Source organism: Manis pentadactyla, chromosome 16 (genome assembly GCF_030020395.1).
Source record: "Manis pentadactyla isolate mManPen7 chromosome 16, mManPen7.hap1, whole genome shotgun sequence".
Lineage (NCBI taxonomy): Eukaryota > Metazoa > Chordata > Mammalia > Pholidota > Manidae > Manis > Manis pentadactyla.
The window spans coordinates 34,062,055-34,085,946 of record NC_080034.1 but is presented as its reverse complement, the minus strand read 5'-3'; the positions used below and the strand labels follow the sequence as shown (position 1 = coordinate 34,085,946).

The 23,892-nt window shown below is 39.2% G+C and overlaps 1 protein-coding gene across 1 annotated transcript in view; it reads left to right on the top strand.

Annotated features, from left to right (window-relative positions):
• The window catches only part of DNAH8 (dynein axonemal heavy chain 8), a 353,325-nt gene that overhangs the window by 95,635 nt on the left and 233,798 nt on the right, over positions 1-23,892 (top strand). Inside the window, exons 22-26 of the mRNA XM_057494308.1 lie at positions 4,622-4,757; positions 5,601-5,713; positions 17,809-17,919; positions 20,640-20,711; positions 21,641-21,836. Of these exons, the coding sequence (XP_057350291.1) occupies positions 4,622-4,757; positions 5,601-5,713; positions 17,809-17,919; positions 20,640-20,711; positions 21,641-21,836 (628 nt within the window). The remainder of the gene's footprint in view (positions 1-4,621; positions 4,758-5,600; positions 5,714-17,808; positions 17,920-20,639; positions 20,712-21,640; positions 21,837-23,892) is intronic.

Sequence of the window (23,892 nt, the reverse complement as noted above, 5' to 3'; positions counted from 1 at the left end):
GGGGAGTGGGCATCCCTTTCTTGTTCCCAATCACAGAGGAAAAGCTTTCAGCTTCTCGCTGTTCAGTATGATGTTGTCTGTGGGTTTATCATATATGGCCTTTATTATGTTGAGGTACTTGCCCTCTATTCCCATTTTGCTGAGAGTTTTTAATCATGAATGGATGTTGAATTTTGTCCAGTGCTCTCTCAGCATCTATGGAGATGATCATGTGGTTTTTGTCCTTCTTTTTTTGATGTGGTGGATGATGTTGATGGATTTTCGAATGTTGTTCCATTCTTGCATCCCTGAGATGAATCCCACTTGGTCATGGTGTATGATCCCCTTGATGTGTTTTTGAATTCAGTTTGCTAATATTGTGTTGAGTATTTTTGCATCTATGTTCACAGGGATATGGGTCTGTAATTTTCTTTTTTGGTGGGGTCTTTGCCTGGTTTTGGTATTAGGGTGATGGTGGCTTCATAGAATGAGTCTGGAAGTATTCCCTTCTCTTCTATTTTTTGGAAAACTTTAAGGAGAATGGGTATTATATCTTCTCTGTATGTCTGACAAAATTCCAAGGGAAATCAATCTGGCCCTGGGGGTTTTGTTCTTGGGTAGATTTTTGATTACCGCTTCAATTTTGTTGCTGATAATTGGTCTGTTTAGATTTTCATTTTCTTCCTTGATCAGTCTTGGAAGGTTGTATTTTTCTAGGAAGTTGTCAATTTCTCCTAGGTTTTCCAGCTTGTTAGCATATAGCTTCTCATAGTATTCTCTAATGATTATTTGTATTTCTGTGGGGCCTGTCATGATTTTTTCCTTTCTCGATTCTGATTCTGTTGATGTGTGTAGATTCTCTTTTTCTCTTAATAAGTCTGGCTAGGGGTTTATCTATTTTGTTTATTTTCTCAAAGAACCAGGTCTTGGTTTCATTGATTTTTTTCTATTGTTTTTTTCTTCTCAATTTTATTTATTTCTTCTCTGATCTTTATTATGTCCCTCCTGCTGACTTTGGGCCTCATTTGTTCTTCTTTTTCCAATTGCAATAACTGTGATGTCAGACTATTGATTTGGGTTTTTTCTTCCTTCTTTAAATATACCTGGATTGCTGTATACTTTCCTCTTAGAACTGTTTTCGCTGCCTCCCACAGAAGTTGGGACTTTGTACTGTTGTTGTCATTTGTCTCCATATATTTCTTGATCTCTATTTTAATTTTGTCATTGATCCATTGATTATTAAGAGCATGTTGTTAAGCCTCTAAGTGTTTGTGAACCTTTTTGCTTTCTTTGTATAATTTATTTCTAGTTTTTTACCTTTGTGGTTCAAAAGTTGGTTGGTAGAATTTCAATCTTTTGAAATTTACTGAGTTTCTTTTTGTGGCCTCATATGTGGTCTATTCTGGAAAATGTTCTGTGTGCACTTGAGAAGAATGTGTATCCTGCTGCTTTTGGATGTAGAGTTCTGTAGATGTCTGTTAGGTCCATCTGTTCTAGTGTGTTGTTCAGCGCCTCTGTGTCCTTACTTATTTTCTGTCTGGTGGATCTGTCCTTTGGAGTGAGGGGTGTGTTGAAGTCTCTTAAAATGAATGCATTGCATTCTATTTCCTCCTTTAATTCTGTTAGTATTTGTTTCACATATGTTGGTGCTCCTGTGTTGGGTGCATATAAGTTTATAATGGTTGTATCCTTTTGTTGGACTGAGCCCTTTATCATTATGTAATGTCCTTCTTTATCTCTTGTTACTTTCTTTATTTCGAAGTTTATTTTGTCTGATACTAGTATTGCAACTCCTGCTTTTTTCTCCCTATTGTTTGCATGAAATATCTTTTTCCATCCCTTGACTTTTAGTCTGTGTATGTCTTTGGGTTTGAGGTGAGTCTCTTGTAAGTAGCTTATAGATGGGTCTTGCTTTTTTATCCATTCTATTACTCTGTGTCTTTTGATTGGTGCATTCAGTCCATTTACATTTAGGGTGATTATTGAAAGTATGTACTTATTGCCATTGCAGGCTTTAGATTCGTGGTTACCAAAGATTCAAGGGTAGCTTCTTTACTATCTGTCCTTCTAACTTAACTCGCTTCTTAAGCTGTTACAAACACAGTCTGAGGATTCTTTATTTCTCTCCCTTCTTATTCTTCCTCCTTCATTCTTTATAAGTTAGGTGTTTTATTCTGTGCTCTTTTGTGTTTCCTTGAACTGCTTTTGTGAGTAGTTGATTTTATTTTTTGCCTTTAGTTAATATTTGGTTGGTTTGCCTTCTTTGTTGTGATTTTATTTTCTCTGGTGACATCTCTTTTGCTTTAGGAGTGCTCTCATCTAGAGCCGTCCCTTTAAAATATCCTGTAGAGGTGGTTGTGGGAGGCAAATTCCCTCAACTTTTGCTTGTCTGGGAATTGTTTAACCCCTCCTTCATATTTAAATGATAATTGTGCTGGATAAATATTCTTAGTTCAAGGCCCTTCTGTTTCATTGCATTAAATATATCATGCCATTCTCTTCTGGCCTGTAAGGTTTCTTTTGAGAAGTCTGATGATAGCCTGATGGGTTTTCCTTTATAGGTGACCTTTTTCCTCTCTCTGGCTGCCTTTAATACTCTGTCCTTGTCCTTGATCTTTGCCATTTTGATTATTATATGTCTTGCTGTTGTCCTCCTTGGGTTCCTTGTGTTGGGAGTTCTCTGGGCTTCCATGGTCTGAGAGACTATATCCTTCCCCCAGTTTGGGTAAGTTTTCAGCAATTATTTTTTCAAATACACTTTCCATCCCTTTTTCTCTCTCTTCTTCTTCTGCTACCCATATAATGTGAATATTGTTCCATTTGGATTGGTCACACAGTTCTCTTAGTATTCTTTCATTCCTGTAGATCCTTTTATCTCTCTCTGTCTCAGCTTCTCTGTGTTCCTGTTCTCTGATTTCTATTCCATTAATGGCCTCTTGCACCTCATCCAGTCTGCTCTTAAGGCCTTCCAGAGATTGTTTTATTACTGTGTTCTCCCTTCTAACTTGATCCTTTAGCTCTTCCATATTTCTTTGCAGGTCCATCAGCGTGGTTATGATCTTTATTTTGAATTCTTTTTCAGGATGATTGGTTAAATCTATCTTCCCAGGCTCCCTCTCAGGGGTTGTCTGGGTGATTCTTGACTGGATCAGATTATTCTGCCTTTTCATGGCTATAGTGGTAGTCGTAGGCAGTTGGTGCATATGTCAGGTGGGAGTAAAACATCTCACACACAGGGAGCAGCTTCTGGTTTTATTTCCTCGACCACCGTCGGTAGGGCAGCCGTCGTGGCAGCCCCCAGGCCTGTAAGGAGGGGTAGGCACACCAGGTGTACTCTCCTGAGAGAATGGCAACCCTTGGCGCCCTGTCCTGGCTTCCTCTGTGTGTGCGCGCCGGTGGAGACTCTGAGTCTGGCCCGGGCGGCTGCGGAGGAGGCTCTGGGCAGTTTCTGTGTGCACGGCCGCTCTCAGGCTTCTCCCCTGCTGTGGTGGGGCCGCGCCTGAGGGGAACTGGATGGGATGCTGTTTATCACAGTGAGGGGCATCAGAGCTCTGCTGCCTCCCAACGTGCTTGAGCGCCTGAATTTCCCCAGGATTCCCAGCTATTGGGCCTAGTGTGCTGGGACACTTCCATCCAGCTGTGGAGCCCCTGTCCCTTTAAGACTTTCAAAAAGCACTCACTTTTATTTTGTCCCAGGGGCACCGGCTGTGGGGACCCGCTCACAGATTTTACCGTTTCATTTCCGTAATATCTAGCACACCACGCAATGTATGTCTGCGCTTCCAGGGCTAGGGCTGGGTGTTTAGCAGTCCTGGGCTCCCACTCCCTCCCCACTCTGACTCCTCTCCTCCTGCTGGGGAGCTGGGGGTGGAGGGGCCACTCGGGTCCCACCAGGCCGCAGCTTGTATCTTACCCCCTTCGTGAGGTGCTGAGTTCTCGCAGACGTAGATGTAGCCTGGCTGTTGTACTGTATCTTCTGGTCTCTCTTTTAGGAATAGTTGTATTTGTTTTATTTTCAAAAATATATATGGTTTTGGGAGGAGATTTCCGCTGCCCTACTCACACTGCCATCTTGGCTCCTTCTTGGATTTTACATTTTTTAAAACCACTTCTTGTTCCCAATTTTGGCATCACCTCTCTACTCCTTCAGCCTTCTTTCTTTTATTAAGGTATCACCAATATACAATCTCATGAAGGTTTCATATGAGCAACATTGTAGTTACAACATTTACCCACATTATCAAATCTCCCACACACATCCCATTCCAGTCACTTTCCATCAGTGTAGTAAGATGCTATAGAGTCACTACTTGTCTTCTCTGTGCTTTACTGTCTTCCTTCAGCCTTCTTTCTTTCACCATGTGCACGTGAGTGCAGATACCTATGTGTGTTCAAATCAGATAAAGATCAAAGACTTTGCATTTTTCTTCGTTCCCCTCTTTTGCTTTGGGCTTTAGATGCCGTGCCTTTAGCCATCGATAGTTTTGGATCTAAAACATTATGCTACTGGCAACTATATCTAGTTGTTTTCAAGTGGTGTTATAAGTTAAATACTTTCTAGTGGTTTTATAAATTAAAGTCATTCATAATTTTCATAGTATTTTTAAGTATCTGGAAATTAAGTGATTTCTTTATTTAATAGACGTACACAAAAGAGTGGGCTCATGTTCTAAACCACAAAAGTAAGCACATCGAGGAAGCTGTCAAAGAACTTATATCAATATTTGAGACTATTTCTGAAGTTAAGGACAGCACAAAAACAGCAAAACGGTTACCAGGTAATTTCACTAGTTTTAATGTTTGAACCACAGGAGTTACAGATATGTTCTTTAGTAGGCGTCTCTGCTTAGAGGTTACCAATGCTCCAGACTCCCAAAAGGAAAGCAGGTGTTCGGCATATACCACATCATTTGCACAAACTGTTTAGACATAGTGAGCCCCTTTTATCAGTTAGAGAGTGGGGGGAGCTTTTCTGAAATTGAGTTCCCAGATGCCAGTCAAGGACCAATCTTGCAAGCAGGCCTTTCTATGGCTCGCAGTCTTACACTTGCTATGTTAAATGCTGTCTCTCTCTGCACAGAATTCTAAAATGGCTGGAGACATTTTTGGTTGTTACACAGCATAGGGGTGCTACTGTATCTAATGGGTAGAGGCCTGGAATGCTGAACATCTTATAGGCCCTCAACAGCCACGAATGTCAACCCTGCTGAGGCTGAGAAACTCTGAGCTTAGATAAGTATCCACAGCATGTCTTCTGTCTCTCAGTTCTTCCACTTAGTTTAATTATTTTTCTCAGAAGTGTCAAAAACACAAAAGTATCAGCTCATTAAGTTAGACAACTCAAAAGGTAAACAGATGTTTTAGAAAGGTAATATGTAAAACCCTCTTCAAATGTTACTTAATTCTAGATGCCAAGAGTATATTTGAAGAGCACATTTCTTAGTAGAATGACACTTCTATTGTGATGGGTGATTTAAATTGGATTCAAGGCAGGAACAAATTTAAAATTTTTAAAAAAAGAACTCTTTAAGAAGGGGTTTCCTAGGAAGGGGTTGGCCATATGTAATAAACCAAATGCTCAGCATTAAATGTCATGTTTTTGTTTTGTCTTTGATCTATAGAACAAAAGAAACATGTTGCTTTTGGAAGTGAAGCAGAAGAGGGGGAAAGCACTGATTATGAGCCTAATGTGACTGAGATTGATATTAGTAATAAAGAAGATGGATTTAAAAAGGTATTTATTGTGAAACCACCTCATGCAGCTTTACAAAATTATGATTCACGGGACTGTAGGTAAAACCCCAAGTGGTGCTTCTTCCAGGCAGTTCTGCAACCAACCCATGTGGATTTATAATCACTCTAGATTTATAACAAAATCCAGAATAGGTAATTTTCAGTTCTACACTGCAAAGTCTGGCAAGATATAACAGTCCTTAGAGTTTTCCCCGATATCATCAACTTCTCATGTGATTCTGTCAATTAAAGTTTATATAGTTATGTCCCCCTATTGTGACTGACCATGTTTTCTTATATAGTAAATGTCATACTTCTGGGATTGTAGCACCAATCCATTTGACATAAAAAATTTTGTTCTCAGTTATTGTATTTAATAGAGTCACTGATACTGTATGCTGAGACTTTGATTCACTTGGGGCCCAGGAATCTCCATTTTTTTTTTTTTGCTAGTGGCACAGATAGCCTGTGGACTCCCCGCAGGAGAAGCCCTGGGTGGACAAATTTTCACACTGTGTTGAGATGTATTAAGAATAAGGGTTGAGAAGGAGGCACGGGATTCTTTCTCTTCCTTAGGCCTCACCTTTCTGGTCATGCATCAGTTCTGAATGCCACTCCCACATTTGCACTAATTCCTGTTTTTTCCTGCTCCGTCAGTTTTCTTTTAATCCTTAATATTCATCTCCTTTTCATTCCTTCTCTGTTTTGCACTCTTTTACCCTCTCTAATACATATTCTTAACACAGTTTTAGAAATAAAAAGCACACATTTATTCCGTTTCCACCTTCTTGCTCAAGGATGATAATGCCAATTGATAGGGAAATATTTTCCTGCTGTGTCTAGATTTTAGCAGTAGATGTGTTCAGTACTGTGCACCAGGCAGCTATTACCAGTCAGCAGGAGTCAGCTAGAGAGAGGAGGCATGCTCCCATGTCACTGCTCCTTCTCTTCCTGTTGCATTCTCTTTGACACTGGCTGGGGTCCTTAGAGGGAGACTGGTACCATCAGAGCCTCTCAAATTGGGGATCACTTGGAACTGTATTAGAGTGGTCACCTCCTCAGTAGCCTCTGCCTCTCAAATCCATCTTCCACATTGCTGCTCAAATTGTCTAACATAAAAATCTAGTGATGTCATGCCTGTGCTTTACCCTGATAATTCACCAACCCAGATCACATTCCTCTTTGTTCACACCTGACAACTCTTCTTTGACCTGATTCCAACTGACTGGCCCCTCCCAGTCTCAGAGAGGCAAGGTATGATAGAGTGGAGAGGAACAGCGTGACCAGAAACTGGCCCAGGATGTGGAATCACTTTGCAAGCAAGATGTGGTACCCAGATCTCTGCCAAGGCTCAGCATGTCTTGTGTTCTGACCAGTAAAATTGGCTACTTCTCTGGAGTAAAAGAACAGCTTGGAGAGAGGGGCAAACCGTGGTCCCAGGATGGTGGAAGACATCCCATGTATTTTGGTACTGTACATTTTAAAATATGCTTGTTCACCAAGCTGAGCTTTTTGTGGAGATTAAATGTCAACTTGTGCCTACACATCAAGAAATGTACCACACAGTGTATGGTTTCCTTTCTTCCATATCCTCTCCAATGCTTGTTATTTCTTGTCTTTTTGACAATAATCATTCTAACAGGTGTGAGGTGATAGCTCATTATGGTTTTGATATACATTTTCCTAGTAATTAGTGATGTTGAGCATCTTTTCATGTGCTTGTTGACCATCTGGATGTCTTCTTTGGAGAAATGTTTGTTCAGATTCTCTGTCCATTTTTTAATTGGGTTGTTTGTGTTTTTGTTGTTGAGTTGTATGAGTTCCTTATATATTTTTTATAGTAACCCCTTTTGGATATCTGATTTGCAATTATCTTCTCCCACTCAGTAGGCTGCCTTTGCATTCTGATGATGGTGTCCTTTGCTGTGGAGAATATTTTTATTTTGATGTAGTCCATTGTTTATTTTTGCTTTTGTTTCCCTTGCCTTTGGAGTTAGATCTACAAAGATGATGCTAAGACCAACATCAAGGAGTTCACTGTCTGTTTTCTTCTAGGAGTTGTATGGCTTTGGGCCTTACCTTCAAGTCTTTAATCTATTTTTAGTTAATTTTTGTTTCTGGTATAAGGTAGTGGTCTAGTTTCATTCTTTTGCATGTGGCTATATTGTTTTCCCAGCACCATTTATTGAGGAAACTGTCCTTTCTCTAGTGTTTGTTCTTAGCTCCTTTGTCATACATAGTTTAATTGTCTGTATATGTGTGGGCTTATTTCTGGGTTCTCTGTTCTGTTTCATTGATCTGTGCTCTCTTTTTGTATAAATACAAGACTGTTTTGATTACTATAGCTTTGTAATATAGTTTGAAATCAAGGAGTGTGATACCTCCAGCTTTTTTCTTCTTTTTCAAGATTGCTTTGGCTATTCAGTATCTTCTGTGGTTCTATACAAATTTTAGAATTATTTGTTATAATTCTGTGAAGTATACCTTTGGAATTTTCATAGATATTGCAGTTGAATCTGTAGGCTACTTTGGGTAGTATGGACATTTTAACAATACTGATTCTTCCAATCTGTGAGCATATAATATCTTTCTATTTATTTGTGTCCTTAATTTCTTTCATAAATGTCTGATAGCTTTCAGTGTACATGTTTTTCATCACCTTGGTTCAGTTTCTTCCTAGGTATATTATTATTTTTGATGCAATTGTAAATGGAATTTTTTTCTTAATTTCTCTCTCTGATACTTCATTGTTAGTGTATAGAAATGCCACAGATTTCTGTATATTGATTTTGTATCCTGCCACTTTAGCAAATTCATGTATTAGTTCTAGCAGTTTTTTGGTGGATTCTTTAGGATTTTCTATGTATAGTATCATGTCATCTGCAAATAGTGACAGTTTTACTTCTTCCTTTCCATTTGGATGCTTTTTACTTATTTTTGTTGCCTAATTGCTGTGACTAAAACTTCCAATACTATGTCAAATAAAAGTGGTGAGACGGGGAAGGCAGTAGAGCACAGGAAAGACAAGTAATGACTCTATAGCATCTTACTACATTGATGGACAGTGACTGCAATTGTGGGGGGAGGTGATGAGGACTTGATACTATGGGTGAATGTTGTAACCACAATGTTACCCATGTAAAACCTTCATAACACTGTATATCAATGATACCTTAATAAAAAATAAATAAATCCAAATAAAGTGGTGAGAGGGCATCCTTGTCTTATTCCTGTCCTTAAAGGAAAAGCTTTCAGCATTTCACCATTTAGTATAATATTAGCTATAGGGTTGTCATATATAGCCTTTATTATGTTGAGGTATGTTTCCTCTATACCCACTTTGTTAAGAGATTTTACCATAAATGGAGTTTATTTATCAAATGACTTTCATCCTGCATCTACGGAGATGATCATTTGATTTTTGTCTTTCATTTTGTTAATATATTGTATCACATTGATTCATTTGTGGATGTTGAACTATCCATGCAACCCTGGAATAAATCCCACTTGATTGTGGTGTATTATTCTTTTTTTTTACTTTTTTTTTGTCCTTTATTTTATTTTATTTTATTTTGGTATCATTAATCTACAATTACATGAAAAACATTATGTTTACTAGGCTCCCCCTTCACCAAGTCCCCCCCACATACCCCTTCACAGTCACTGTCCATCAGCATAGTAAGATGCTGTAAAATCACTACTTGTCTTCTCTGTGTTGCACAGCCCTCCCCATGCTCCCCCACCCACACTATACATGCTAATTGTAATGCCCCCTTTCTTTTTCCCTACCCTTATCCCTCCCTTCCCAACCATCCTCCCCAGTCCCTTTCCCTTTGGTAACTGTTAGTCCATTCTTGGGTTCTGTGCTTCTGCTGCTGTTTTGTTCCTTCAGTTTTCCTTTGTTCTTATACTCCACATATGAGTGAAATCATTTGGTACTTGTCTTTCTCCACCTGGCTTATTTCAGTGAGCATAATACCCTCTAGCTCCATCCATGTTGTTGCAAATGGTAGGATCTGTTTTTTCTTATGGCTGAGTAATATTCCATTGTGTATATGTACCACATCTTCTTTATCCATTCATCTACTGATGGATATTTAGGTTGCTTCCATATCTTGGCTATTGTAAATAGTGCAGCGATAAACATAGGGGTGCATCTGTCTTTTTCAAACTGGTGTGCTGCATTCTTAGGGTAAATTCCTAGAAGTGGAATTCCTGGGTCAAATGGTATTTCTATTTTGAGCATTCTGAGGAACCTCCATACTGCTTTCCACAATGGTTGAACTAATTTACATTCCCACCAGCAGTGTAGGAGGGTTCCCCTTTCTCCACAACCTCGCCAACGTTTGTTGTTGTTTGTCTTTTCGATGATGGCGATCCTTACTGGTGTGAGGTGATATCTCATTGTGGTTTTAATTTGCATTTCTTTGATGACAAGCAATGTGGAGCATCTTTTCATGTGTCTGTTGGCCATCTGAATTTCTTCTTTAGAGAACTGTCTATTCAGCTCCTCTGCCCATTTTTTAATTGGATTATTTGCTTTTTGTTTGTTGAGGTGTGTGAGCTCTTTATGTATTTTGGATGTCAATCCTTTATCAGATCTGTCATTTATGAATATATTCTCCCATACTGTAGGGTACCTTTTTGTTCTATTGATGGTGTCCTTTGCTGTACAGAAGCTTTTTAGCTTGATATAGTCCCACTTGTTCATTTTTGCTTTTGTTTCCCTTGCCCGGGGAGATATGTTCATGAAGAAGTCACTCATGTTTATGTCCATGAGATTTTTGCCTATGTTTTTTTCTAAGAGTTTTATGGTTTCATGACTTACATTCAGGTCTTTGATCCATTTTGAGTTTACTTTTGTGTATGGGGTAATACAGCAATCCAGTTTCATTCTCTTAGATGTAGCTGCCCAGTTTTGCCAGCACCATCTGTTGAAGAGACTGTCCTTTCCCCATTGTATGTCCATGGCTCCTTTATCTTATATTAATTGGCCATATATGTTTGAGTTAATGTCTGGCGTCTCTATTCTATTCCACTGGTCTGTAGTTCTGTTCTTGTGCCAGTACCAAATTGTCTTGATTACTGTGGCTTTGTAGTAGAGCTTGAAGTTGTGGAGCAAGATCCCCCAACTTTATTCTTCTTTCTCAGGATTGCTTTGGCTATTCGGGGTCTTTGGCATTTCCATATGAATTTTTGAATTATTTGTTCCAGTTCATTGAAGAATGTTGCTGGTAGTTTCATAGGGATTGTATCAAATCTGTATATTGCTTTGGGCAGGATGGCCATTTTGACGATATTAATTCTTCCTAGCCAGGAGCATGGGATGAGTTTCCATTTGTTAATGTCCTCTTTAATTTCTCTTAAGAGTGTCTTGTAGTTTTCAGGGTATAGGTCTTTCACTTCCTTGGTTAAGTTTATTCCTAGGTATTTTATTCTTTTTGATGCTATTGTGAATGGAATTGTTTTCCTGATTTCTCTTTTTATTAGTTCATTGTTAGTGTATAGGAAAGCCACAGATTTCTGTGTGTTAATTTTGTATCCTGCAACTTGGCTGAATTCCGATATTAGTTCTAGTAGTTTTGGAGTGGAGTCTTTAGGGTTTTTTATGTACAATATCATGTCATCTGCAAATAGTGACCGTTTGACTTCTTCTTTACCAATCTGGATTCCTTGTATTTCTTTGTTTTGTCTAATTGCCATGGCTAGGATCTCCAGTACTATGTTGAATAACAGTGGGGAGAGTGGGCATCCCTGTCTTGTTCCCGATCTCACAGGAAAAGCTTTCAGCTTCTCGCTGTTCAGTATGATGTTAGCTGGGGGTTTATCATAGATGGCCTTTATTATGTTGAGGTGCCTGCCCTCTATGCCCATTTTGTTGAGAGTTTTTATCATGAACGAATGTTGAATTTTGTCAAATGCTTTTTCAGCATCTATGGAGATGATCATGTGGTTGTTGTCCTTTTTGTTGCTGTGGTGGGTGATGTTGATGTATTTTTGAATGTTGTGCCATCCTTGTATCCCTGGGATGAATCCCACTTGGTCATAGTGTATGATCCTTTTGATGTATTTTTGAATTCAGTTTGCTAATATTTTGTTGAGTATTTTTGCATCTAAGTTCATCAGGGATATTGGTCTGTAGTTTTCTTTTTTGGTGGGGTCTTTGCCTGGTTTTGGTATTAGGGTGATGTTGGCTTCATAGAATGAGTTTGGGAGATTCCCTCCTCTTTCATTTTTTGGAAAGCTTTAAGGAGAATGAGTATTATGTCTTCTCTGTGTCGCTGATAAAATTCTGAGGTAAATCCATCTGGCCCAGGGGTTTTGTTCTTGGGTAGTTTTTTGATTACTGATTCAATTTTGTTGCTGGTAATTGGTCTGTTTAGATTTTCTGTTTCTCTCTGGGTCAGTCTTGGAAGGTTGTATTTTCCTAGGAAGTTGTCCATTTCTCCTAGGTTTTCCACCTTATTAGCGTATAGGTTTTCATAGTATTCTCTAATAACTCTTTGTATTTCTGTGGGGTCTGTCATGATTTTTCCTTCCTCATTTCTGATTCTGTATATGTGTTTAAATTCTCTTTTTCTCTTAATAAGTCTGGCTAGAGGCTTATCTATTTTGTTTATTTTCTCGAAGAACCAGCTCTTGGTTTTATTGATTTTTTCTATTGTTTTATCCTTCTAAATTTTATTTATTATTTCTCCTCTGATCTTTATTATGTCCCTCCGTTTGCTGACCTTAGGCCTCATTTGTTCTTCTTTTTCCAGTTTCGATAATTGTGACATTAGACTATTCATTTGGGATTGTTCTTCCTTCTTTAAATATGCCTGGATTGCTATATACTTTCCTCTTAAGACTGCTTTTGCTGCGTCCCACAGAAGTTGGGGCTTTGTGTTGGTGGTGTTGTCATTTATTTCCATATATTGCTGGATCTCCATTTTAATTTGGTCGTTGATCCATTGATTATTTAGGAGCATGTTGTTAAGCCTCCATGTGTTTGTGAGCCTTTTTGCTTTCTTGGTACAATTTATTTCTAGTTTTATACCTTTGTGGTCTGAAAAGTTGGTTGGTAGGATTTCAATCTTCTGGAATTTACTGAGGCTCTTTTTGTGGCCTAGTATGTGGTCTATTCTGGAGAATGTTCCATGCGCACTTGAGAAGAATGTGTATCCTGTTGCTTTTGGGTGTAGAGTTCTATAGATGTCTGTCAGGTCCATCTGTTCTAGAGTGTTGTTCAGTGCCTCCGTGTCCTTACTTATTTTCTGTCTGGTGGATCTGTCCTTTGGAGTGAGTGGTGTGTTAAAGTCTCCCAAAATGAATGCATTGCATTCTATTTCCTCCTTTAATTCTGCTAGTATTTGTTTCACATGTATTGGTGCTCCTGTTTTGGGTGTATGTATATTTATAATGGTTATATCCTCTTGTTGGACTGAGCCCTTTATCATTATGTAATGTCCTTCTTTATCTCTTGTTACTTTCTTTATTTCGAAGTTTATTTTGTCTGATACTAGTATTGCAACTCCTGCTTTTTTCTCCATGTTGTTTGCATGAAATATCTTTTTCCATCCCTTGATTTTTAATCTGTGCATGTCTTTGGGTTTGAGGTGAGTCTCTTGTAAGCAGCATATAGATGGGTCTTGCTTTTTTATCCATTCTATTACTCTGTGTCTTTTGATTGGTGCATTCAGTCCATTTACATTTAGGGTGATTATTGAAAGATATGTACTTATTGCCATTGCAGGCTTTAAATTCGTGGTAACCAAAGGTTCAAGGTTAGCTTCTTTCCTACCTTACTGTCTAACTTAACTTGCTTATTGAGCTATTATAAACACAGTCTGATGATTATTTCTCTCCCTTCTTATTCCTTCTCCTCCATTCTTCATATGTTGGGTCTTTGGTTCTGTGCTCTTTTTAGGAGTGCTCCCATCTAGAGCAGTTCCTCTAAGATACCCTGTAGAAGTGGTTTGTGGGAGGCAAATTCCCTCAACTTTTGCTTGTCTTGAAATTTTTCTATCCCTTCTTCATATTTAAATGATAATCGTGCTGGGTACAGTATCCTTGGCTCAAGGCTCGTCTGTTTCATTGCATTGAATATGTCATGCCATTCTCTTCTGGCCTGTATTGTTTCTGTTGAGAAGTCTGATGATAGCCTGATGGGTTTTCCTTTGTAGGTGACCTTTTTTCTCTCTCTGGCTTTCTTTAATACTCTGTCCTTGTCCTTGATCTTTGCCATTTTAATTATTATATGTCTTGGTGTTGTCCTCTTTGGGTTTCTTCTGTTGGGAGTTCTGTGTGCTTCTGTAGTCTGAGTAACTATTTCCTCCCCCAGTTTGGGGAAGTTCTCAGCAATTATTTCTTCAAAGACACTTTCTATCCCTTTTCCTCTCTCTTCTTCTTCTGGTACCCCTATAATGCGGATATTGTTCCTTTTGGATTGGTCACACAGTTCTCTTAATATTGTGTCATTCCTGGAGGTCCTTTTATCTCACTCTGCGTCAACTTCTATGCATTCCTGTTCTCTGGTTTCTATTCCATCAATGGCCTCTTGCATCTTATCCATTCTGCTTATAAATCCTTCCAGAGATTGTTTCACTTCTGTAATCTCCCTCCGGCCATCATCCCTTAGCTCTTGTATATTTCTCTGCAGCTCTGTCAGCATGTTTATGATTTTTATTTTGAATTCTTTTTCAGGGAGACTGGTTAGGTCTGTCTCTGCAGATCCTTTCTCAGGTGTTGTTTGAACTATCTTAGACTGGACTAAATTTTTTTGCCTTTTCATGGTGATAGCAGTGGCTGTAGGCAGGTTGCGGGTGTGTCAGCTAGGAGAAGAAAGTCCTTTCCTGCTTACTGGATGCCTTGCCCTTCTCCGCTGCCTGTGTCAGTTACCCGCACTCCTGGAGCAGCCACCGGGTTAATCCCCTAAGCTGCTGTGGGCGGGGTCTCTGACAGAGCAGCTCAGAGCCCTGTGGGGAGTATCAGGCACACCAGGTGTGCTCCTCCGCAACAGTGGCACCCCTGCCGGGAAGCTGTTTGTCAGCAGTGGCCTTTGGGTCTGGCCTGGGTGGCTGTGCGTCTGGCTGGGATTCTGGTTAGCTGCTGGGAGCGCAACTGCTCCCTCTGACACTGCTGCAGGTGCGCGCAGGCCTCTCCCGTGTGGACCTCTCCTGGGCTCCTCTGGCGCCACTGCCGCCAGCGTGCATGGGTTGCACCCGGGCTATTCGGTTGTTGCCGCAGCGGGCTCTCATGAGCCGCTCCCGGTCCCCTTCAGCACCACCGCCCCTGGCACACGCTGCTACTCTCCTACTACTGGGCCACTGTGTTGGGGTCTGCGCCAGTTGGAGGAATGACTGTCAGGCTGCTTAGTGCCATGAGGGGCTTCAGAACTGCGCTACTGCCCCGGGGCTTAGGGCGCCTAAAGTTCCCTGGGATTCCCAGTTGCTGTCCAAGTGTGCCGGGAGGACTTCGTCCAGCTGTGGAGTCCCTGTCTCTTTAAGACTTGCAGAAAGCACTCGCTTTTCTTTTGTCTCAGGGGCACCAGTTGCAGGAACCTGCCCACAGGTTTTGCTTTTCTGTTTCTCTAATATCCAGCACCCTGTGCACCTTGTGTCTGCGCTCCGGGTGCAGATTTCTAGAGCTGGTTGTTTAGCAGTCCTGGGCTTTCACTCCCTCCCCATTCCAACTCCTTTCTTCCCGCCAGGTTCTTGGGGGGAGCATTCAGGTCCCACCTGGCCGTGGCTTGTATCTTACCCCCTTCATGTGATGTTGAGTTCTCGCAGATGTATATGTATCCTGGCTATTGTATTGCATCCACTGGTGTCTCTTTTAGGAATAGTTGTATTTATTGTATTTTCATAAATATATATGTTTTGGGGAGGAGATTTCCACTGAACTACTCACACTGCCATCTTCTCATGATTCCCCTGGTGTATGATTCTTTTAATTGTTGTTCAATTTGTTTTGCTAATATTTTGTTGAGGATTTTTACATCTATGTTTATTAAGGATATTAGCCTGTAATTTTCTTTTTTTGTGGTGTCCTTGTCTGTTTTTTGTTTCAGGGTATCAGTGCCTTGTGAAATGTGTTTGGAAACTTCAACTTTTTTGAAATAGTTTGAGAAGAATAGGTATTAAATCCTTAAATGTTTGACAGATTTGCCAGTGAAGCTATTGGGTCCTGGACTTTTCTTTATTGGGATGTTTTTGGGTCCTATGTCAGCCTCCTTTCTAGTAATTGGTCCATTCAGATTTTCTATTTCTTCATGATTTGGTGTGGTAAGCATATATGTTTCTAGGAATTTATCCATTTCTTCTAGGTTGTCCAGCTTTTTGGCATATAATTGTTCATAGTGGTCTCTTATGATCCTTTGTATTTCTGTGGCATCAGTTTTATCTTCTCTTTCATTTCTAATTTTATTTGAGTCCTCTTTCCTTTTTTATTTGTTAGTGTAGCTAAGGGTTTGATGATTTTCTTTATCTTTTCAAAGAGCCTGCTTTTACGTTCATTCATCTTTTCTATATCTTTTTAGTCCCTTTTCAATTTATTTCCATTCTGATCTTTCCTATTTCCACCCTTCTACTAATTTTCTGCTTTGCTTATTCTTCTTTTTCTGGTTTCTTTAGGTGTAAAGTTAGATTGTTTATTTGAGATTTTTATTGTTTCTTGAAGTAGTCCTGTACTGCTGTGAACTTCCCTCTTAGAATTGCTTTTGCTACATCCCACAGATTTTGATATGTCATGTTTCTGTTCCACTTTTCTTAATTCTTTTTTCACGTTGCTGCTTTGTCTGGGTGAGTTCCATTGTTTTGTCTTTCAGCTTGCTGACTCATTGTTGTACTTCATCCAGTCTGTTATTGAACCCTGTTAGTGTATTTTTCAGTTCAGTTATAACTTCAGTTTGGTACTTTCTTATATTTTCTATCTCTTTGTTGAAGTTCTCACAGTATTCATCCATTCTTCTCCTGAGTTCAGCAAGCGTTTTTCTGATCATTACTTGAACTGTTTATAAGGTTAATTGTTTATCTCCATTTCATTTGGTTTTGTCCTGAGACTTTCATTAGGAATATATTCCTTTTTCTCCTCATTTTGCCTAATTCTCTGTGCTCATTTCTGTGTATTAGATAAGTCACCTACCTCTCTTGGTCTTGAAGGAGTGGTCTAATGTGGGAGATATCCCATGGGACCCAGAAACACAATCTCCCCTGGTCACCAGAGCCAGATTCTCAAGGAGTGGCCCCTATGTGGGCTCTGTGTGCCCTTCTGTTGTAACAGAGCCATAGCTGTGGTATGTTGATGAGCAGGTACGGCCCCCGGTCCAGCTTCAGGGCATCTCTGAGACTACTGTGGTGTGTTGTTGGCTGGGATGGCCCGCAGACCTGCCACATGGCATTGGCGTGTCTGTGACTGTTGCGACATGGTGGGTGGAGCCCTCAGGGGGGCATACCCACTGACACTAGCAGATTAGAGGGGGAATTCCAAAATAACATTTACTGGTGCTGATATTAATAAGGTGGACTGAGATCACACAAATGGCTCCTGCCAGTATCTTAGTCCTGGGAATAGTCCTTGATTTTTCCTGCCTTTCTGATGGACACTTTAAGGTTAGTAAATGGTCTGTGTGTTTTTCAAATTGGTGTTTTTTGTGCTGGTTTCCAGGTCAAGCGAGTCTGTGCTTGAGCCCTTTAAAAGCAGGTTTTCCATTTCCTGTAGTTTTATTATTTTTCTGAACATAACCTTTGTTGACTTTCAAAGACTGGTGTTTTGGGGGCTCACCTCTCCTGTGCAGAATCAAAGGGTTGGGGTATAAGATGTGGAGCTTAAGTGTCTCTCTTCTCAGGGAAAAGTTCAGTACCTTTGATATCCCTCCCTAATTGTGACTTGCCAAGGGTATTTTTTCCCTTGTGAGTTCGTGTCTCTGCTTCTCTTTCCCTTCTCACATTATCCCTTTATCCTCTGTTGTGAAGACTGTTCATTCAATTTTCAGGTCCTTTAGAGGGAATTATTGCATATGTAGATGTAGATTTGTTTTATCCATGGGAGGACATGAGTTCAGGATCTTTCTACACTGCCATCTTGAACCCAACTTTCACTGATTTTTTATTACAGAAATGTAAAGGGGTCTATGCTTTTTTCTTTCATCAATTACTGGACAGTCTTCAAACAGCTACACGATTATCTTTGGACACAATGAGAAGAAGAATATTTGTTGCAAGGCAAGTTGAAAATATGCTAAGTATGTGTGATCATACTATGCTAATAGCACCACTTATTTTTATTAATTTTTTTAAAAATTAAAACATTTTAAAGCTAGCATTTATGAAAAGTCTACGAAAACGTGTAATACTGCAAGAATGAATAACCATGTTCCTGGCACCCAAGCCAAGACAGAGTACACTGACCACTACCAGTACCCTTAGTGGGCTCTCTCTGTTCACCCAAAGATAACCACTCTTCTGAACTTTTTATTTATCATTGTCTTAGTTTTTTTACAGTTTACCAGATGTTTTAGATCCTTAATCATTGTATCATTTAATTTTGCCTGTATTTGAACTGTGTTCAGTATTATGTTTCTGAGAGTCATCTATATTGATATAATTTATTGTCACTTCTGAATAGTTGGAGTATATACAATCTATTTATCTATTTTCTTGGGATGGTCACTTGGGTTGTTTCCACTGTGGGCTTCTTTTAGGATTCCCAGAACCAATTCCAATATGTGTGTGTGTGTGTGTGTGTTGGGGGAGGGGGTGTTCCCCCACATATGACATCAAGCAGGTCTTGAACATCAGCAAGGTATCTGAGAATTCAACTCAATTCTGACACTGTCTACCCAGAGATAGCATCAGATTCCACAGGTAAAGGTTCTTCCTTCCTTCCTCCCCACTCCCTCCCTCTCCTTCCTTCCTTCTCTTATCTATTGCATCTTAAATATTTCAGTTAGTACTTTTCTTCTTATCCTCCAGATACTGTATCATTTCTGCCTTTTTAGTTTAACAGTTTATCAGTTTTTGGAATCTAGCCTTCATTTATCTCTTTGAGTATTCTCCATATACTTATTCTAGAGTTTGTCATATTTCTATATGTTGAATTTTATATGGAGTGAGTTTCTTTTTCAATTATTGATTCCTTTAGTCCTCTTTCTTACTGTTAGACTTACTCATGAATTATTGGGGTTTAATTTATAAGCCCTCTTTGAATGTGAGGTTTGTGTGTGTGTGTGTGTGTGTGTGTGTGTGTGTCTTTCCCTCCCTCCCTAACTAGGAGTCAAACTTTTGCCTTCACATGGCGCTGGGCACCATGAGTACAGAGCCAGGTCTTATTTGTTCACAGTTACTGTTCCCTGAAGAGATACTGAGGATATGGGAAGCTCTGCCAAGGAGCACACAAATGGCCTGGCTTAATTGTTTACCAGGGATGCTATGGATTTGCTTCACCTCCCCAGGCCCACATCTTTTGCAAAAGCTGTAGTTGCAGACAGTAGGTCGATGGCCTTTATTTTGTTGTTGTCTTGCCTCTCACAATACAGATACAATATCTGGAGGATAACTAGGGGAACATCACCTTGGTTTGTGGCTGTTGGTAGCAAGCCTAGCAAGCCCCGCCTCACATGGAATATTTGCAGTGCCCTGGAGCCTCAGTAGCGAACCTCCCGCTGTCACTGCCTGGTTCCCAACCAGAGCTCTGGCCAGGCTGTGCATATATTTCTGATCCATTTCTGATTCATGGAGATGCTAAGCTTGTATTTGTACATTCTCATGTACTTTATCATCTGCCCATAACCGCTATGATGGCTTCCTCATCTACAAAACGGAAATAATAGTCACAGGATCTGCCTCAGAGAGTTAATGTAGTATGAAATGTGTTAATTCATGGGAAGTCCTTGGAAAAGCACCTAGCACACATTAAGCATTCAATAAACATTACTTATTTTCCTTTATCCTTCCTCTATCTTAAATAACTTCTCATTGTATTTTGCATCTGAAATTTTGGAAATTCCTTAAGCTAATCCTTTAGTTTGTTGAATAACTTACTGAATGATGAGTGTGTTGTTCACTGCCTCTGTTAGTTCAGCTGTTTTTCTATACTTTATGAAACTCTTGTTCTCAGATTGTGCCCTTTTAAATATAGTATACATTTGTTTTATTGTCACATCTTGAATTTCACAGTGAGACTATGAATTAGAATATTTTTTTCTTTATTTGCTTGCTTTTTGCTTTTAGTTTAAAGAATTCCTTGCAATAATACATTTATCTGAGTACTATTGGCCCTGCATGCCTAAGTTGGGTTTGTACTTTGAATTGCAGAGGCCTAATGGTTCTGACGATTTTTCTCCCATCTGCTTGTATATATAGATGCAGTGTAGTTTTTTAGTAATGACAGCATTTCTTGCTATGGAAAGTTTACCTTCATTATAATTTTGTCGGGAATGGGGACTGAAGTCAAGGCAGAGGGAGGTAATCAAACGAATTTGTAACTCTGACTACTTCATTACTTGCACTTGTGTATCTCTAAGTCTGTGCTTCTGTCAGAGCATGAGTGATATTGTTTAAAAAAACAATTTTTGAAAGGCTTTCACTAGAAACTTCCTGTTTAATCTTGCAAAAATGTATATATAAAAAAGCATATGAAGGTATATGCTTTTTGTTAGTGATCTTGTCCAGCATCTGTTACAGGCTTGGGAACAAGAAATACTTTTAGTAAACATTATTAAATGGTTGTTACTGAGAGAGAGCAACATTAAAATACTAGAAAATGTATAGGAGACTAATATTTTACTTCTGAGAATATCAAGTCATTGTGTTTTCTTAGTTGTCTGAGATTTATGGTTCTATTATAAATGGCCTTGTTTTTAGGATTGAAAATGATAGCTTAAGTAAGCTAGTTTTGAAATTTTAGGTTAAGGTTTGTAAGTTAAATGTCCATCTTATTACAGCCAGTATGGACAAAAGCAGTCAGAAGATGTTATTTCCTTTATAAAGGCTGAAGTACATCTTGCAATTCCTAATGTGGTGAGTGTAATTAAATATTCAAGTAAATACAATGATATTTTAGTAACGTATTTAAGAAATATAGCATTAGAACTGAACCGGTATTTAGAGTAGACTCTTGGTCCTATATGTTTTTTTATTTCACCTAGGAATTTAACAAAAAACAAAATGTTATATTTATATATATTTTTTAGAAGTTGCTCTGCATAATTCATGGTGCACTAAAGGTTAGTGTAAGGGCCGAGTTAAGCATCTGTTCAGCTATCAGTTAGCAAGCACCTTAAAAATCTTCTTGCTTTTTTTTCCTTCAGACGACCTCACAAGTCTACATCCCTATCCAAACACATAACTCTGAGGCAGCCCACTCAGAATGGCAGACTAGAAATACAGAAAGAGCCTGTGCCCTGAGCACTGTGGATACCTTGTGCCTTCTCATAGCATCTATCCCTGTGGGTGCCCCAGCTGCTGATTGACACCTGGAACTCCCAAGTCACACAGGATGACTGAGGTGCATTCTGTGACGGGCCAAGGAATGAGGCCAGGCAGGAGCAACCTATGACACCCCTAGTACTACACCTGCAGGGTCAGGCCTCCAGGTGGACACCTTCTTTGCTCCTACGGCACATGTCACAGAGCCAAGGTCAGAGTTTTGGCAGGGCAGCTTCTTTGGTCATTTTACCTCATGGGCATCCAACACATAGGCCACAGATTAGGGCTGTAGCCAGCCACCTTCACGGGGAAAGGGACAAGCACTATGTTTGACCTGTTTCCTTCAGGAATTAATAGAATGGGGAAACCTCAGGATTAAGAAAGCCTGCAGCCCACCCTCTTCCAACACCCCTCTCCTCAGAGCAGCCTTCCACTGGGCCCGCTGAGTTACCCTCTCAGGTGAGACTGGGGGTGGACGGTAGGTGCTGACAGTACCAGGAACAAGTTTTCTTCTTCCACAGGTAATAGTTCCTAGTTTGGACGACATTCAACAAGCCATTAACCGTATGGTTCAGTTAACCCTGGAGGTCAGCCGAGGAGTGGCTCACTGGGGGCAACAGCAGGTTCGTCATGTCAAGACTGTCCTTCCCAGTCACTCTCGTACCGCTGCTGATGCGACCCATCCAAGCACAGGGACACAGCTCAAGAGGGAAGAAAGTAAGGATGTCAAAACAAGTCTCAGATGAATGGAATCTTAGAATTACAGCTAGTAAATGGTCTTTATGATCCTTGCTGGGTATGACAGCATATAGATTTTTTTTAAAGTCAACTTTATAAGTTTATTTGTTAAATTTTGCATTAAAAATGATTTCCATCTTCCATCTTAAGCATGACATGCAGACATTTCTTTCCAGATTTTGGAAATTATAATCTTAGATTCAAATATCTACTATCATAATCTTAGATTCAAAATGAATAATTAAAATAAGCATTAGTACTTATTCTACTTTCAGCATGATATTTGGGTCTGATAAACTCAGTTTGCTAGAACATGATGCTTAGAAGATCTGGATCATGTTACATGAAGTATATATAAGTTATTCCTTAAGTATTTATTTATGAGTGTGAAATGACACTGGCCCAATATTCCATAAGGTACTTAAATCATAAGATACTTAACAAGTAAATGTAAAAAGTATTCACATGACGTTTTTGAAAAATTATTATTGAATGACAGAGTAGAAGATAGGAATAAATCCACATCATGAAGAAGACAATTTCTTTGATTCATTTACAAATTCAATACAATTCTAGTGAAATCACAACAGAATTTTTTCTATAATATGTCTTTTTAATTTTATAATTCTGTAAAACTACATGCAAGTGCAAAAGCCAAAATAGCTAAAAAAATTGGTTAAGAAAAATAAGGTAGGGGGTCCTGTCCTGTCAAATTTCAAGGAGTATTATAAGGCCAGACTAAGACAATCTTTTAATGACCCCAGAATATCTGATTACTATCAGTAGAACAGGACAGAGGGCATATAAATACTCATATATATGAAAATTACATATATAACACAGGTGGACTTACAGACCAGTGAAGAAAGAATGTACTGTTTAATAAATGGTGCTAGCGACTTTTATCCTAGTGTAGGAAAAACTTAAATCTTTTTTTTTTTTTTTAGATAATTATTTTTTATTGAAGGGTAGTTGACGCACAGTATTACATTACATTAGTTTCAGGTGTACAACACAGTGATAAAACATTTATTTACATAATTCTAGGTTCCAGCTATCACCCTACCAAGTTGTTACAATATCTTGACTATATTCCTTATGCTATACATTACATCCCGGTTACTTATTTATTTTACCATTGGAAGTCTGTCCTTTTTTGTGTGTGTGTGAGGGCATCTCTCATATTTATTGATCAAATGGTTGTTAACAACAATAAAATTCTGTATAGGGGAGTCAATGCTCAATGCACAATCATTAATCCACCCTAAGCCTAATTTTCGTCAGTCTCCAATCTTCTGAGGCATAACAAACAAGTTCTTACATGGAGAATAAATTCTTACATAATGAATAAGTTACATAGTGAACAGTACAAGGGCAGTCATCACAGAAACTTTCGGTTTTGCTCATGCATTATGAACTATAAACAGTCAGTTCAAATATGAATACTCATTTGGTTTTTATACTTGATTTATATGTGGATACCACATTTCTCTCTTTATTATTATTATTTTTGATAAAATGCTGAAGTGGTAGGTAGATACAAGATAAAGGTAGAAAACATAGTTTAGTGTTGTAAGAGAGCACATGTAGATGATCAGGTGTGTGCCTGTAGACTATGTGTTAATCCAAGCTAGACAAGGGCAATAAAACATCCACATATGCAGAAGATTTCTCTCAGAACAGGGGGGGGTGAGGTTCTAAGCCTCACCTCTGTTGATCCCCAATTTCTCACCTGATGACCCCCCTGCGACTGTGCCTGTCTTAGGTTGTTCCTCCCTTGAGGAATCTTACCCGTCTCTGGCTAACCAGTCATCTTCCGGGGCCATACAGGGAAATGTAGAGTTGGTAAGTGAGAGAGAAGCCTTATTGTTTGAAAAGGTTAGCTTTTGACTTCTTTGCATATTTATGCCCGGTGGCTTCTATACCCAGCATTTGTCTTGAGGTATCTTTACCACTTGGAAGAATTATGATAATCGGTAAATTTGATATGAGGCACAAATTCTATTTAAGGGTTGTAATTAGGAAGGAAGAAGAA